The sequence below is a fragment of the Phocoena sinus genome, chromosome 13 (assembly GCF_008692025.1).
Source record: "Phocoena sinus isolate mPhoSin1 chromosome 13, mPhoSin1.pri, whole genome shotgun sequence".
NCBI classification, from domain to species: domain Eukaryota; kingdom Metazoa; phylum Chordata; class Mammalia; order Artiodactyla; family Phocoenidae; genus Phocoena; species Phocoena sinus.
This window is the reverse complement of record NC_045775.1, coordinates 53,408,240-53,422,804: the sequence shown is the minus strand read 5'-3', so window position 1 is coordinate 53,422,804 and position 14,565 is coordinate 53,408,240. Positions and strand designations below refer to the sequence as shown.

Genomic DNA, 14,565 nt, shown 5'->3' with positions numbered 1-14,565 from the left:
GAGAGCTTTTCTAATCAACTGTGCTTAGTACAACTACTTGACTAATTTCATAAAAGTCAGCACCTTCATCTTCATTATCCTCAAAAATTCTTCTCTAAATAATTTTGTAGTAAAGGGAAATGAATTAACAGATATTTCCTGAGTGCCAAGTAAGTGTTCAGAACACTTCCTCTTATCAGAGATAGTTTACTACCAATAGTTCTTAGAGTACAGTACTTTGTTGCTGCAACCAGCCTTTATTGGTTACTACTGACCAGAATTAATATAGAGTGAAAACAAAAAGTTAAACATTCATTCATTTATTTATTCAAGAAACTTCTACTATATGCCAGATCTGCAATTTACAAAACACTGCTAGATGCTGAAGAGATACCAAGTTGTATAAGACATTTATTCCACCTTAAAGTTATACATTCAAATGACTAAAATACCATGTAGGACAGTTAAGTGTTATGGGGTAAAAATAAGGTATAGAGCAAATTCAGGGAGGAAAGATTATTCTTTGCCAGTAGCACCAGGAATTATTTTTTGGAAGCAGTAACCTTTAAATTGGGTCTTCAGAAATGTACAGGATTTCAAAAAGTACAATTGAGGGAAGGGCACTACAGGCATGAGAGCAGGAAAGGGTAGGTTATGTTCAAAGAATGGTATAGTTCTATTTTGCTCAAGCATACTTAAAGAGAAATAACGGGAGGTAAGACTTGACAGGTAAAACTGCAGAGAGCATTGAAGGGTAGGATAGGAAGTTTAGATTTTACTTGGTAGGAACAGAGAGACATTTGTGTTCAAACATGATCAGCAATGTGCTGTTTAACAGACAGCAGTCTATATAAGCAGTTTCTTACCACAGTGTTTCATGGTAATCAGTTGTGAGATATGTATAAAATAATTACTAGTAATATAAGCACTGAAGCTTATGGTTTTTTTTATATAAATTAGAGTAGCTCCAGTATTAGTCCTAAAATATCACTCTTGCTTACATTCTGATATGCCTGCATACGTGAAAGAAAAAGTGGTCCAGGGATTGCACATGGGAGTGCAATCCCTGGAGCCACGTGACAGCATCCTTCATGCGAGATTGCTGAGTAAGATGTTGGACTCTAGCACACAAAGGCTGGAGGCAGGAAATCCAAGTTGGAGACTGTTATAACCTCCAGGTAAGTAGTATGGAGAGCTTTAACCTATCATAAGAGAACTGGAAGTGGGTATGACTTGAAAACAAACTGGATATTGGGTGGTTGGGGGAGGGATACTGAGGAGAGGAAGAGTGAGGCAGATGACTCTCCAGACAGTGACTAGAAGGACAGCACTGCTATGAAAAGAAGCTAAGTCTGGAACTGTGGTTGGATCTTGGTACTTCAGGTCCTGGGGTTATGCAGTGGGATATTCATTACTCCTTTACACAGTGCCAGGCTCCTGTGTGATGTTAAACAGGTGCCATTCATTTTATTTCCCGGCTAAATGAAATCTCTATCTATACTACCACTCACCAGTAATGCTGAGTGGGTTAACTCAATGTTTATATATGTATTGTTAACCTTAGATAAAAGGATTACTATTTGGGAAGGGGAAAAGTAAAAGTTGATCTCCCATACAGCTCAGGTTTTCTTAAGAATAGGTTTCCATCTTCTTTCCATTCACTGACTTCAGGTTTACAATGAACAGGAATTCTTTTCGATAGTTAAAATGTTACACATTTCTTAACACCTGTCGAAATACTCTAAATGCATTTTAGTAGAATTAAAGTGCATGTTTGTCTTTGTGTGTGTGTTTAAAATATTATACGTTATTTATACGATATATATAAGATTATATATATCTTTATGGCTAACCACTGAAAATCTAGTAGGTAAGCGTGGCAGAAAGTAAACTAGAGATCCAATACACAATGGAAGGTGGTTTGCAAATATGGCATGTATAACGTGTGTAGGAAAAGGTAAAAAGAGATTGTATATACACTGGAATGAGACAATGCATTCCAGCTGACACTGCATAGCACTATAAGCAAAATGGGGATCCCAATGGTATGATTAATAGCACAGCAATAAGGCCAGTCTTACAACACTTATCACTTATAAATAAATTGAATGAAAAATCAGGATATCTGGTGACAGTAAAAAAAGAATATCTGCACTTTTAAAAAAAGAAATTGAGGCTACCATTAAAAACATATTCACAGGGACTTCCCTGATGGTGCAATGGTTAAGAATCCGGCTGCCAATGCAGAGGACACGGGTTCAAGCCCTGGTCTGGGAAGATACCATATGCCGCGGAGCAACTAAGCCCGTACGCCACAACTACTGAGCCTGCGAGCCACAACTACTGAAGCCTGCGTACCTAGAGCCTGTGCTTCGCAACAAGCAAAGCCATCACAGTGAGAAGCCCGTGCGCCGCAACAATGAGTAACCCCTGCTCCCCGCAACTAGAAAAAGCCTGCGTGCCGCAATGAAGACCCAACGCAGTCAAAAATAAATAAATAAAAAAAAACATTCACACAAAATGGTGGTTCAGAGAACACAGAGATTGTACTTAAGTGTACATGAAACTGTTTCTTCCCAGGAAAAAAAAAATATTCAGAATAAAATTTCTCATTTGTATCATGATTTTAAAATTCTCATTGAAGGTTCCCTATAAAATTCATAACTTTTAAAGTTATTCTATAGAAATCAAACAAATGATAGAAAACAATACAAATATATTATTAATAGAAGCTGAAAGTAAAAATTACTGAAGGCCTGTAAGATTTTATTTTGGGTCAACAAATTTAGATAAATCTATTTGCCATAACTGAAATAAGGATAATGCAGGCACACAAACATTCTCATGGATAAAATTTTTAAATTTTCATTTATTCATTTGAAATGCAAAAACAAAGTACACTATTCCATCTAAATCAAAGAGAGGCAATAATGTCAGTTTAAAAGTTCAATGACCCTCACCTAACCGAAACCAAAGTGATAAGCTACAGAATAAAAAAATACATATATGACATATATACACATATATATAAGTACACATAAAATATACAAAATCTATATCATATACATCCCATGTAATATATAATAAATACATGATATATTATAATATCATCTTCAAATTAGATAAACACCTTCCTTGCAAGTGCCCATGGGCCATTAATAAAAATGTAACATTTATTTGGCCAAAATAAAAACTTATTAATTCTCAAAGCAGAAATTCAGGGCATATTCTCTGACCACAATACCACACAACTAAAAATGAAAATACCACAATTCATCCACAAACAACTGTACCTTGCCAAGAAAGATCAATACAATAAATGAACCCACAAGTTTGTTACCTAAAATGAGGATTTTAAAAGGAGGCTGTTATAGGTCTATAACTAAACAACAAAGCAGAAATTGAAAAAACACATGTAGTATACCACAATATCACCTGACTCTCTTCTAAGTCCTAAAATTATGTCAAGAGGAGGACAAGTAAAAGCTAGGCTGTAGCTCCTTGGACTGATTCTGTTATTTCACAAGAATTAGGCTACTTCTGGTTGAAATAGGATGCAAGTGGGATGCTTGAATACCTGGCTTTACATGACCTAAAATATCTTGCATATATTTTCTGCGGACACCTGAGGCTTATGACACCTCACCTCTAACTTACTAAGTTTTCCTTTCCTCACTGAGGATAGAAAAAAAACAGGCTTTTCAAGTAGGTTCAGGCAGTGAGCTTGAGTATCATGTTCAACATGTCCCCTAGGTTGTGCTTTCACCTGATTATTTCAGCTCTTGACTACCCCCTCTTCTTTGTCACTTTGGACCACTGCTTCCAAAAATTTTCCCACCCTAGTCTGTCTTCTAGGCTGGTCCCTATTCATTTTTCTCTCCTCCTTTCACAATATTCCTTATTCAGACCTGATAATTCCCATTAGACATTGGAAGAATGGACACTAATTTGTTAACTGTTTCCCCCTGATTTATCAACCCCATAGGGTTATTTTCATTTAGGAATTAGACTCTTGTGAAATCAAGTGAATTTCTAATTTGCTATATATGGGTCAGCAAACTATAGCATGGGGGCAAAAACCAGCCCACCACCATTTTGGGGTAAATAACAGGCATGCCCATTAATTTACATATTGTTCAAGCCTGCTTTCAGACTACAAGAGCAGAGTCGAGTAGTTAAGACAGAGAACACATGGTCTGCGAAGGCTATAAACATTTATTCTGGCCCTTTCCAGGAAGTTTGCCGAATCCCAGCCTAGCACAGTGACTGGCACTGCTAAACAGATAAATGTGTATGTATGAATGGTTGAATTCTAGGCAGGAATTTTACCCTCTCCCTTGACCTAAAGGTCTCTTCCCCGCCTCCGGCCTTGATAGCTTCAGCTTAGGCCTTGATGCCAGAGCAGACCTAGTCGGATCCATACACCTTTATGAAGACAGGCCAATATCCACCACTGAGGTCAAGGAATAGGCCTGCACTGCTTGTAGCTCAACCTTAGCTCCGATTAAGAGCCTATCATCTGATATGTGGCCGTTTCCAACATCCAAGGTATGGTGTGTCCTATGAGAGAAATGGACCCTGGGCACTTTGGTCTCCTTAGGGAACAGTCTAGACTCTTCAGCAGGTTCTCATAAGTCATCTGTTGAACACTGTCCCACCTTCATTTCACCTGGCTTTTCCTTTTCTAGTCTGTACTTCTTTGCTAGCTTCAGAGATCCAATCCTCACTTGTTCTTTATTCACTCTGTTGACTGCTGAATGATGCCAAAATCAGGTCTTCACTTTCCCCAGTTACCAAGTTGGGAAGATACCCATTTTGGGGGTTGTAACACTGACTAAGTCTCTCTACCTAGTCTAGTCCTGGCTTAGGCTCAACTGGGGTTAGATTATAGAGATAAGACCAATTACATAGCTGACTCATCCCACACCATTAATCAGAAATTTCTAATTCTTAGCCTTCCCAGAGTTCACAACTCATTTAGCATTGTCATCTGCTCACTGTTGGAAAAAAAAATTGAGACAGTGGATGCCTCTCCATCTTATTATTACTGCTCTTCCATGGGTTTATGATATCACACGGAGGTAGTATTAGTAGCTTTAGGGCAGTCTATCTGGAGGGTCAAGAATATGAGGCTTTTTCTATCTTTCTGAGATAAAAGGAGGCAAAGATTTTTAAGATTTACTTAGAATATCTGGAATTTTTATGATATCAAAGAAATATCTTGTTACTAATCATAAATGAAAGCAAATTATAATAGCGTTATATAATGTAGCTGTGAGTAGTTACTGCTGTTACTATAAAACTTTAGTAGTGAGTATAGAAACTGTAATAAAAATTCTGAATGACAGGAGTTGAAAAGGTAAGATGAAGGATTTAACTAAGAAACAAACATTCTGAGAATACCAGATGGACAGATATACAGCTACTTGGGAAAGCAGCTTTCAAATGTATGGGATGGAAGGTTATATGCTATAGGCATTGGTTGGATGCTCTACAACAGTAAGATTTTAATATAACAAATCAATTAGAAATAACAGCAGTAAGTTTCAGTTTACTTTGAAGAAACTTATCATTGACCTAGAAATGGTTTCCTTTGTTTCAGTTCTCTAAGGTCTTATTCGAGTCCTCACTTGCCTACTCTCCAGAGTGATCTTTTAGCATTTAAGATTAATTCAGGACAAGTACCTGGCATGTTCTGATAGATAAATAGGTCACATACCTTTGAAATAAAAAACCCCACAGGCCTCTTGAATATACTACTCAAATAAAAATGTAAAAAGTTTCAAGTTAAAGATGCCCAAATTGAGCACTGAGAGGCAAAACTAAAATTCCCTTTAATTATATGTATAGTCCTTGTCCTAAAATAAAGCTTAGAATAATTTCTACAGATATTGAAAAAGACCCTCTTCGAATCAGGAGACTAAGAAGAAATGCATATGGGACTTATTCAAAATGCTTACATGTCAGGCTATAATGGTGAAACATTGTTAAAGCTACTTTCCAAAGATCTGGTTCAAAGTGAAAATCTCTCATGCCAAAGCTCTCCACTAACAAGTCTTGTGATCTACATGTTGAGGACTTGATTGCATTTTACTCACTCCTAATACAATTAATGAGGCATCATGGGCAATCACAAACCAAGGCCTGTCTGAGTTTTCTCCTAAATCATATTCTTAGTATTTCTTGAGTACTAATCATACTTAATCATAATCAAAGTACTTCTTGAGTTGATTTGGAAATTGGCAATAGTCATCTTCTGATTTACTATGCTTTAAGTTTTTTGTAACATACTGATAGGCTAGAAACTTTATGTATTTGATGCACAACATTTTGAAGTAAGAATAAAAAGTCCCAAAACATCCACTGCGGATTTATGGGTTGTGTGTAGAATATGATACAAGATTCTTTAACTCACCTCCAGATGCCTTTGACCTTTCTTTCAACTTTTCTGCAGCCATTTCACCATAGCTGGGAAGTTCTGACATCTTCACTCCAGATCGAGCTTCTGCTATTAGCTGACGAGCTCTCTCTCTCAGCTGCCGACGTCGCTCTTCATCTTGCTGCTAAGATATATTGAACAGTTGCCAACTCAGTAATTGACAGAAATGCAATTTCATTTTCAATCTGATCATCATGATAGTAACTGGTTTACAGCATGGTGCTTGGCCCACATTATAAATAGGATGCTCTATATCAGTTGGATGTCATACCATTTTTAAAAGACATCCAAGAATCAGATTTTTAAAAAACATTTACAAATTATTGTATTATGTCTGTTAAAGATTCAAACTAGCCTTTAAAGAATGTTTGGCAATATAATTACTGAGAAAAGAGCAGGATCTACTATTAATAAAATAATCAGGCTTATAGGAAAAAAGTAACAATACTGAAAACAGAATTTCAATTAATACCTTATTTTTTTAACATTAGAATTTAACTTGCAATTTTCTAGTAAAGGCATACAGCACTGGCTAAAAGAAATCTTTGATCAAATATAGGAAGTGGTATTTTTAGGGGGCTACAGCAGGAATGGGGATAGTACACATTAGTTCCACAGTTATTGTTGTTGATAGTTTTAAAATCAGAATTGGGTAACTGATGTACTTCTGTCCTTATTTCTACTATGCCTTCCCCCCAGACAAACATTGAGAAGAAAAAGTAAAAACTAGTGTGGTTTTTGATATTTAAAATAACTAAAAATGACAGAGAATTAAATAACTAAAATAGGTTTTGCCTCCTAAAAAAGGGCTATTATGAATTGCAAATAATCAATGTGAAATTGCTTTGTAAACTGGCAAGTATATGATATAAGGCATTATTATGACAAAACAAAGCCTGAAATAATATGGCCCCAACATATCTGTGCAGTTATCTTCCCTTAACCTCTCCCAATCTCTATAAAACCTCACATCTATTTATACAAAATTGTTTGTATCATGTAGTTTCATGCATCCATGGATTTGAATATATCATTTTGTCTTCCTGAAATGTTCTTCTATCATCTATTTAACTCCTACTCATTCTTCAAGATTCAGTTTAAATCCACTAAACTTCCCCTGACTACTCTTCCCTCCTCCCCACTGGTGGAATGAAGTTCTCCTTCTTCTTTGTTACTATAGTACCGTGTGTGCGCACGTGTGTGTGTGTGTGTGTGTGTGTGTGTGTGTGTGTGTGAGATTACTTTTTAAAATAATACCTGTCAAGTTATAACTCTGTACAAACAACTCCTTCTCAGTAGAACTGAGCTACTTGAATGCAGGAGCTAGATGTGATTTATCTTTGTATCTTTGGTCCTTAGTACATACCTTGGCACTTAGTATTAGATATGAAAACTTAACGATTTATACTTTCAAAGCTTATATTATAGAGGGAAAGATAAAACAGCCACAATAAGGAGGTACAATAAAAACAGATGAAGAGTTCAGAAGAAAGAGGTTTGTTTTTGTGTCTTTTTTTTTCTTCTTCTTTTTTTTTTTTTTGTCAAGGGGAATGATCAACCTGAGTTGTATCTGAGAAAGATTAAAGATTAATCTGACAACAGTGTATACGATAGGCTGGCCTGGGGGACTGGAAAGAGACTACTTAGGAGGCTCTTATAAACAGTACAAGGAAGCTATAATGAGATTCAGAACTGGGATGGTGGCAATGGGAATGGAAGGAGACAGGTGTAAGAAATACATCAGAGCTAGGATTGGTACCTGTACCAATTCTTAGTAACTGATTAGATGTAGAGGGAAGAAAAAAGCTGAGTCAGAAGAGACAGGGGTAAGACACTAGCTTGGTAGAGTTTAAGGCTAGACAATTCTTTCACAAATTTTGAGATGGCTAGAATAGAGAGCTGTCAAAATTAATGCGGGTAGATTAACAGAGGTATTGAATGGACCCAGAGACAAGCTTGAAGCTCCCAGTGGACAAACTGAAGCAATTTCAGTATCAAAACAAACAAGCAAACAATGACTGCAATGAATTGAATCAACAAAATCACACACTGAATCAATGAAAACTCATCAATTCATTATGATATTCAGAAAGTTCTTAGAAGGATATATAAACTCATTTGAGGTAGCTTTTTTTTTTTTTTGCGGTACGTGGGCCTCTCACTGTTGTGGCCTCTCCCGTTACGGTGCACAGGCTCAGTACGCGCAGGCTCAGCGGCCATGGCTCACGGGCCCAGCCGCTCCACAGCATGTGGGATCTTCCCGGACGGGGGCACGAACCCGTGTCCCCTGCATCTGCAGGCGGACTCTCAACCACTGCGCCACCAGGGAAGCCCTGAGGTAGCTTTTAAAAGAACTCCTGAAAATTACTAATTAGAGGAAAAAAATCAAACACTTATCCTGTCTTTCCAGTGGGAACTGAAGTTTAGGGTAACTAAATAGTCCCAGTCACTTACAGAAAGCTCAACTTTATAAAATAATACCAGCTGTAATAATAATATTATGTATTTTCCAAAGATGGCCATGATAGTATTTCTCATCCCACATGCCTTCTGCAACATGACCTTGCCATTCCCTCGTCAAAAGGTAAAGCTTAATTCCCCTCCCCTTGAGTGTGGGCCAGCTTTAGTGACTTGTACATAATCAACAGAATGTACAAGTGCTACAGGTGATTTTCAACGCTAGGTCAGAAAAGGCTACACCCCTTTTGTCCAGTTCTGTTGAAATTCTTGCATTTTGTACTTTCTGGGAACCTAGCTGTCATGCTGTGAAAATCCCAAGCTACACGTAGGTGCACCAGTCCACATTCCCAGCCAAGTTCAGCCTTAAGTCTTCCTGGCTCACGTGTCAAACATGAATAAAGCCTTCTTCAGAATCTCCACTTTTAGCCATTTTGGGTCACCTCCAACTATTCAAGTCTCCCCAGCTGACACCCCAGACAATGTGGAACAGAGACAAAGAATCCACACTATACCCTATCTGAAGTCCTGACCCATAGAATCTGAGAATAAAAAAAATTTTTACACCATTAAGTTTGGTATTGTTTTACAGCATTAATAATTGGACCATATGCTTAAGTAACACCACACAGATTATTCCCTAATTGCAAGAGGAAAACCTAATTTTAAATGAAGAGATCAGAACTAGATCAGGGATTAGAAACCACTACTCTAACGGTCAGTCTTAGCATCACTAATGTTGAATCAACCATATGTTATGTTTTTTTTAATTTTTAAATTAAATTTAAGTTTTTACTTATTTTTGACTGTGTTGGGTCTTCATTGTTGCACACAGGCTTTCTCAAGTTGTGGTGAGTGGGGGCTACTCTTCGTTGCGGTGCGCATGCTTCTCATCGCAGTGGCTTCTCTTGTTGCAAAGCACAGGCTCCAGGTGCACGTGCTTCAGTAGTTGTAGCACGTGGGCTCAGTAGTTGTGGCTCGCAGGCCCTAGAGCACAGGCTCAGTACTTGTGGTGCACGGGCTTAGCTGCTCCATGGCCTGTGGGATCTTCCTGGACCAGGGATCAAAACCGTGTTCCCTGCATTGGCAGGCGGATTCTCCACCACTGCACCACCAGAAAAGTCCCTGTTATATGTTTTTTGATATGAAACACATGAAGCGAACACCACCTATAATATTCTAGCCCAGATGTCTAAAGTGAATCTACTAAGCATTCAGATACAACCTCCAGTTTATCATAAACACAGGAGACAGAGAAACATGATAAATGACACAGCAAGGAAGCAACCAAACAAATCTAGAAAGTAGGATATTCAGGCCAATTAATCTGGTTATTTTAATAAGAGTTGTCTAAACAAACACAACAAAAAACAATTAATCATCATCTCCACCAACAAAAGGGACTTGACCAGATGCAATGTGTAGTCCTAGGTTAGATACTAGTTTGGATAAACCAGCTGTAAAGGACACTGTTGAATCAATTAGAGGAATCTGAATATAATTAGAGTTATTAAATGAGAGAAAATACAACTTGACTGAAAAACAGTTTATATAGTAATAACTTTGTTTTGTCTTTTTGGCAAAATAAATACATACATAAGACTTGGAAGGTTATTCACAAAATTGACATGGTGGAGATATCTGGGTATGGAAATGTGATATTTTTGTTTTCTTTGTCTTCATTTTCTAACTTTCTATAATACACATGTACTACTCTTGTAATAAGAGTTATTTTTCAAAAGTCTTGGGGGGAAGGGAGGAAAGACATGAGATGGTAGGCTTCTGGGGTGGGTGGTAGGGGCAAAAGAAGAGAGATGTAACGTTCACGGGAGATTTTCTTTTCTTTTTTAAAAAATATTTATTTATTTATTTTGGCCGTGCTGGGTCTTAGTTGAGGCACGTGGGATCTTAGTTGCCGCGTGGGGGATCTTCTTTGCAGCATGCAGGATCTTTAGTTGCGGCGTGCATGTGGGATCTAGTTCCCTGACCAGGGATCGAACCCGGGCCCCCTGCATTGGGAGCACAGAGTCCTAGCCACTGGACCACCAGAGAAGTCCCTCAAGGGGAATTTTCTTAATATTTAGAGACGCGAGCTTATTTGTAGTTAGAGGAGTAGTATGTACTGGGCAGTGTGAGACCAAAGACGCAAGAATAATATACAAAAATCCTTAGTTCATTATTAATACTTCTGAACTTAGAAAATAAAAGGAAATGCAGGCTTGATAATGGTAACTTTGGTGACAGTTGCTGATATTTCTTGAGCTTTTATGTGCTAAGTGCTTTATATGCATGATCTCATTTAATTTTTACAACCTGATTTTTACCAATGAGAATATTTAAGTTTAGAGTTCCAAGATCACACAGCTAGAACTGATGTCTGAGCCAGGAGTCCAGCCCAGGTCTGTCTGACTACAGGGCCCTGCTTTTAACCTTCAAACTATTTGATCCCCCAAAAGTATCAAATTACATGACCAACTGAGGAAAATTGAGCTTTTACTAAACTTTCATCTTTCAAACTTAAGAAAAGTTAAGAGCACTAATAAAAACCATTATTTGATATGCCTCAGGCAACTAGGTTTAAGTGAATTTCACTGCGTGTAATAACTTCTCACAGAGCTGGAATCTGGTGATTCAGACTAAGATGAAGTGGTCTTGGGTCATCTTAACTGCATAAAAATGAAATAAATGATTCTACCTTTATGAATATGAAATGGGAACCTAGTTTTTTCTTACCAGCTACCGCTTCCCCCTCCTCCCCCAATAATATTCCCACCTGCAAATGTTTCTGAGAGCTTACCAAGAGTGCAATTTAAAGCAGGCAATCATTAATAAAACCAACTCTAAATACTAAGTAGGGACACTTTATCAATTTCCATGTAAATTGTTTGTTTGTACCTACTTACCCATCATTGTTCTCTATACAATAGAAAAAATGTAAACAAACAAATCAGAATGCAGCCCTAATGGGACTTTCTGTTTATAACCATTAGCCCAGAGGTGTGCTGTAATTCAGTTCTCAAGTAGCAAGATTTAGCCTCATTAACAGACTACAAGGGCAGGTTACAACTCATAAAACCCTACAGTAAACAAAGTTTATGGACACAGCACAAAATCTTGAGCCTGACTGACAGAATTCTAGTTCCCTATCAGATTGCCCTGATTTACTTTTCTGCTAACGTCCTAACACCACAGAGATAATTTTGCTTGGGCCTTGGAGGGCTCCAGTGGGATGGCATATCTGCGTTGTTTGTTTTCTCACCCATTGAGTTTCCTTAAGACAAAGAACCAACTGAAAAAATAGAAGTTAATTGTTACAGTCAGAAGGAAAAGCTTGTAATTATAGAAATTGATTATGCAACCAATTTAATTGATAGTATTATTAAAATCCAGATTCCTTATATGTAAAACTAATTTTTATATATAAGCTTCATTAAAAGTCAGTTTTTACAAATTGGGAGATTGGGAATGGATAACTAATAACATGCTGTATAAAAAAATAAATAAAATTAAATTAAAAAATTTTTAAAGTCAGTTTTTACAGTAATATTTAAAGAATAGATAGCAAAAAAATTTATGTGTCTTTTACTCAAAACATATTGTTTATATCAAAGGAATAAAATGACCAGAGAGTAAGGGCAGTGATTATTTCATCATTTTTTATGTTTGTATAGGTGAATATTTCTGACAATGATGGTTTGCCTAAACCTACTCAAGCACAGAAATGTGTTATCTGTTTTGACCCTTCTGCATTCAAAAGAAGATAGAGACTCACAGCTGTAAATAAGTCATCTGTTTACTATATCTGCTGATAAAAATAAAGGAATCTTTTCAATGGGATGCAAAGGTAAGTAACTTAGAAGATTGCTGTCATTAAAAGTACACTCGAAAAATTCAACACATAGGAAACCTATGTATCTTTCATTTACCTGCCTAGTCTAAATAAACTTAAAAAAATTGAAGTAGGCTCCTATTTCTAAGAATGGGTCTGATGACATTTACCTTTTTCTATACAGTATTATTTACAGAGTTAGACCGAGTTATATAGAACATTCTAGCTTTTGTAAGACAGATGTACTCTTTAGAGGGTTTGATGGAAGCTGTATTTTTGAGTAAATACTAGCTGTGTGCCTGTGCAGTGTTTTCACACATGTTGTCTCACCATTCACCACTCTGAGGTAACCACTATGACTCTGATTTGATAGAAATGGAATCTCACTTAAATATACTGCCCAAGGTCATACATCTTGTAAATGGCATAGTAAGAATTAAAATCACTGTCTGTCTGATTTCAAAGTGCTGGTCCTAGCTATTACATTACTGGTGTTCAGAAAATTTGTCTGAGGCCCTACTGCTATTGTCATTAAAAAAAACAACAGTTCTTTACTTACACTTGGGCTATACAAATCAGGTTAAACTCCCCTTTGTGCTACTGAATACAGAGAGGTAAAGAGAAATTAACTTACTTATATTCATTTAAAACTTAGGTTCCTGACTTTAAATTATAAGTCTTCAGAAAAGTACTGAATGTGGTACATTTAAGCTTCACTTTCCTCTTTGTTAACATCTTCAGAATAAGGCAAAAGTCCTGTTATGGTACAAAAAGCTTGTATTTCAACACAATGAATTTAAAATATTCAAATATAGAAGATGGATCAGAACTAACCACTTTGGACATAAACTGAAAAAATATTTAGCCCTTTCACAGCATGTCTTCAAGTTACTATTTTTCTTATCGTTCTAAAATGGTCTACAATCTGCCATAGATAGACGCACTAGTAAAACTTGACAATTTAAGGACAAACTCTTCAAGAATAAGTAATGTAATTCCTTGTTTCCTTTCCATAAAAATGTATTGGTATGCAATTTTTATATTTCACAGTTCACCGACATCTAGGCAAGCTTTCTTCCACTGCTTCAATGGTGCTACTTTTAATTTTATCCTCCTTAGTCGTAGTAATTAAAGTGATCAGCAGTGGCATCCCAGCGGCTTTGACACAGCTACAACCCCCTAGCAGACTTTTGCTTTTAAGGGGAAGGGGAAGAAAAAGACTAGAGTTTCATTTCACAGAGAACAAGAAAATCAAGCTTCTCCAATCCTCAACTTTATTCAATTGTTCTTTCAGCAGCCTTTGGATCTTAAGAATCAAATAAAAATGGCTGCCATGGGGGGTCCTTTTTATACTTGCCGCAAATGTCAACGACTGACATTACTTTAGCCAAAAAATGATGCCATGGATGTGTGAAGGTGAATTAGAACATGAGAAACTGTCAGTGTAGCTGCTGAGATCAGTACCCACCCAAGGGTGTCTTTCATAACATTAGATATTTTTATTCAGTCAGTTGAAAACTATAGATTGAGAAGTCTTTCTATTTAAGAAACATGTCTACACACATTTTCATGAAATAAGCTTTTACAAAATTTAGAAATATATTATTTCAAATAATGTAGTTTGCATCCTTAGTCTTTGTAAATTTGTGTTTATAACAGCACAAAGCACCCTATTTCTATCAACAAACCCATATTCCATACTATCTTGTGCTTACTTGAGTTCTTCAGTGTTTCATATGGTCTTAGGAGTTAGACTTTTATTAATTGGGCTAAATACATTTTAACTTATCTAAATTTTTTTATAGGGCTTTACTTAGTACTGCTAATATTTCACAGGATTCTGTTCTCAGAATGGTCCGTG

The 14,565-nt window shown here is 36.7% G+C and overlaps 1 protein-coding gene across 8 annotated transcripts in view; it reads right to left on the bottom strand.

Annotated features, from left to right (window-relative positions):
- EHBP1 (EH domain binding protein 1) overlaps window positions 1–14,565 on the bottom strand; it is a 357,667-nt gene that overhangs the window by 56,457 nt on the left and 286,645 nt on the right. For 5 of the 8 annotated variants that reach the window (XM_032652681.1, XM_032652678.1, XM_032652680.1 and 2 more), the window contains one exon: window positions 6,395–6,542. In XM_032652681.1, coding sequence (XP_032508572.1) covers window positions 6,395–6,542 — 148 coding nt within the window. The remainder of the gene's footprint in view (window positions 1–6,394; window positions 6,543–14,565) is intronic. The other 3 variants (XM_032652683.1, XM_032652682.1, XM_032652679.1) reach the window with 1 other exon arrangement.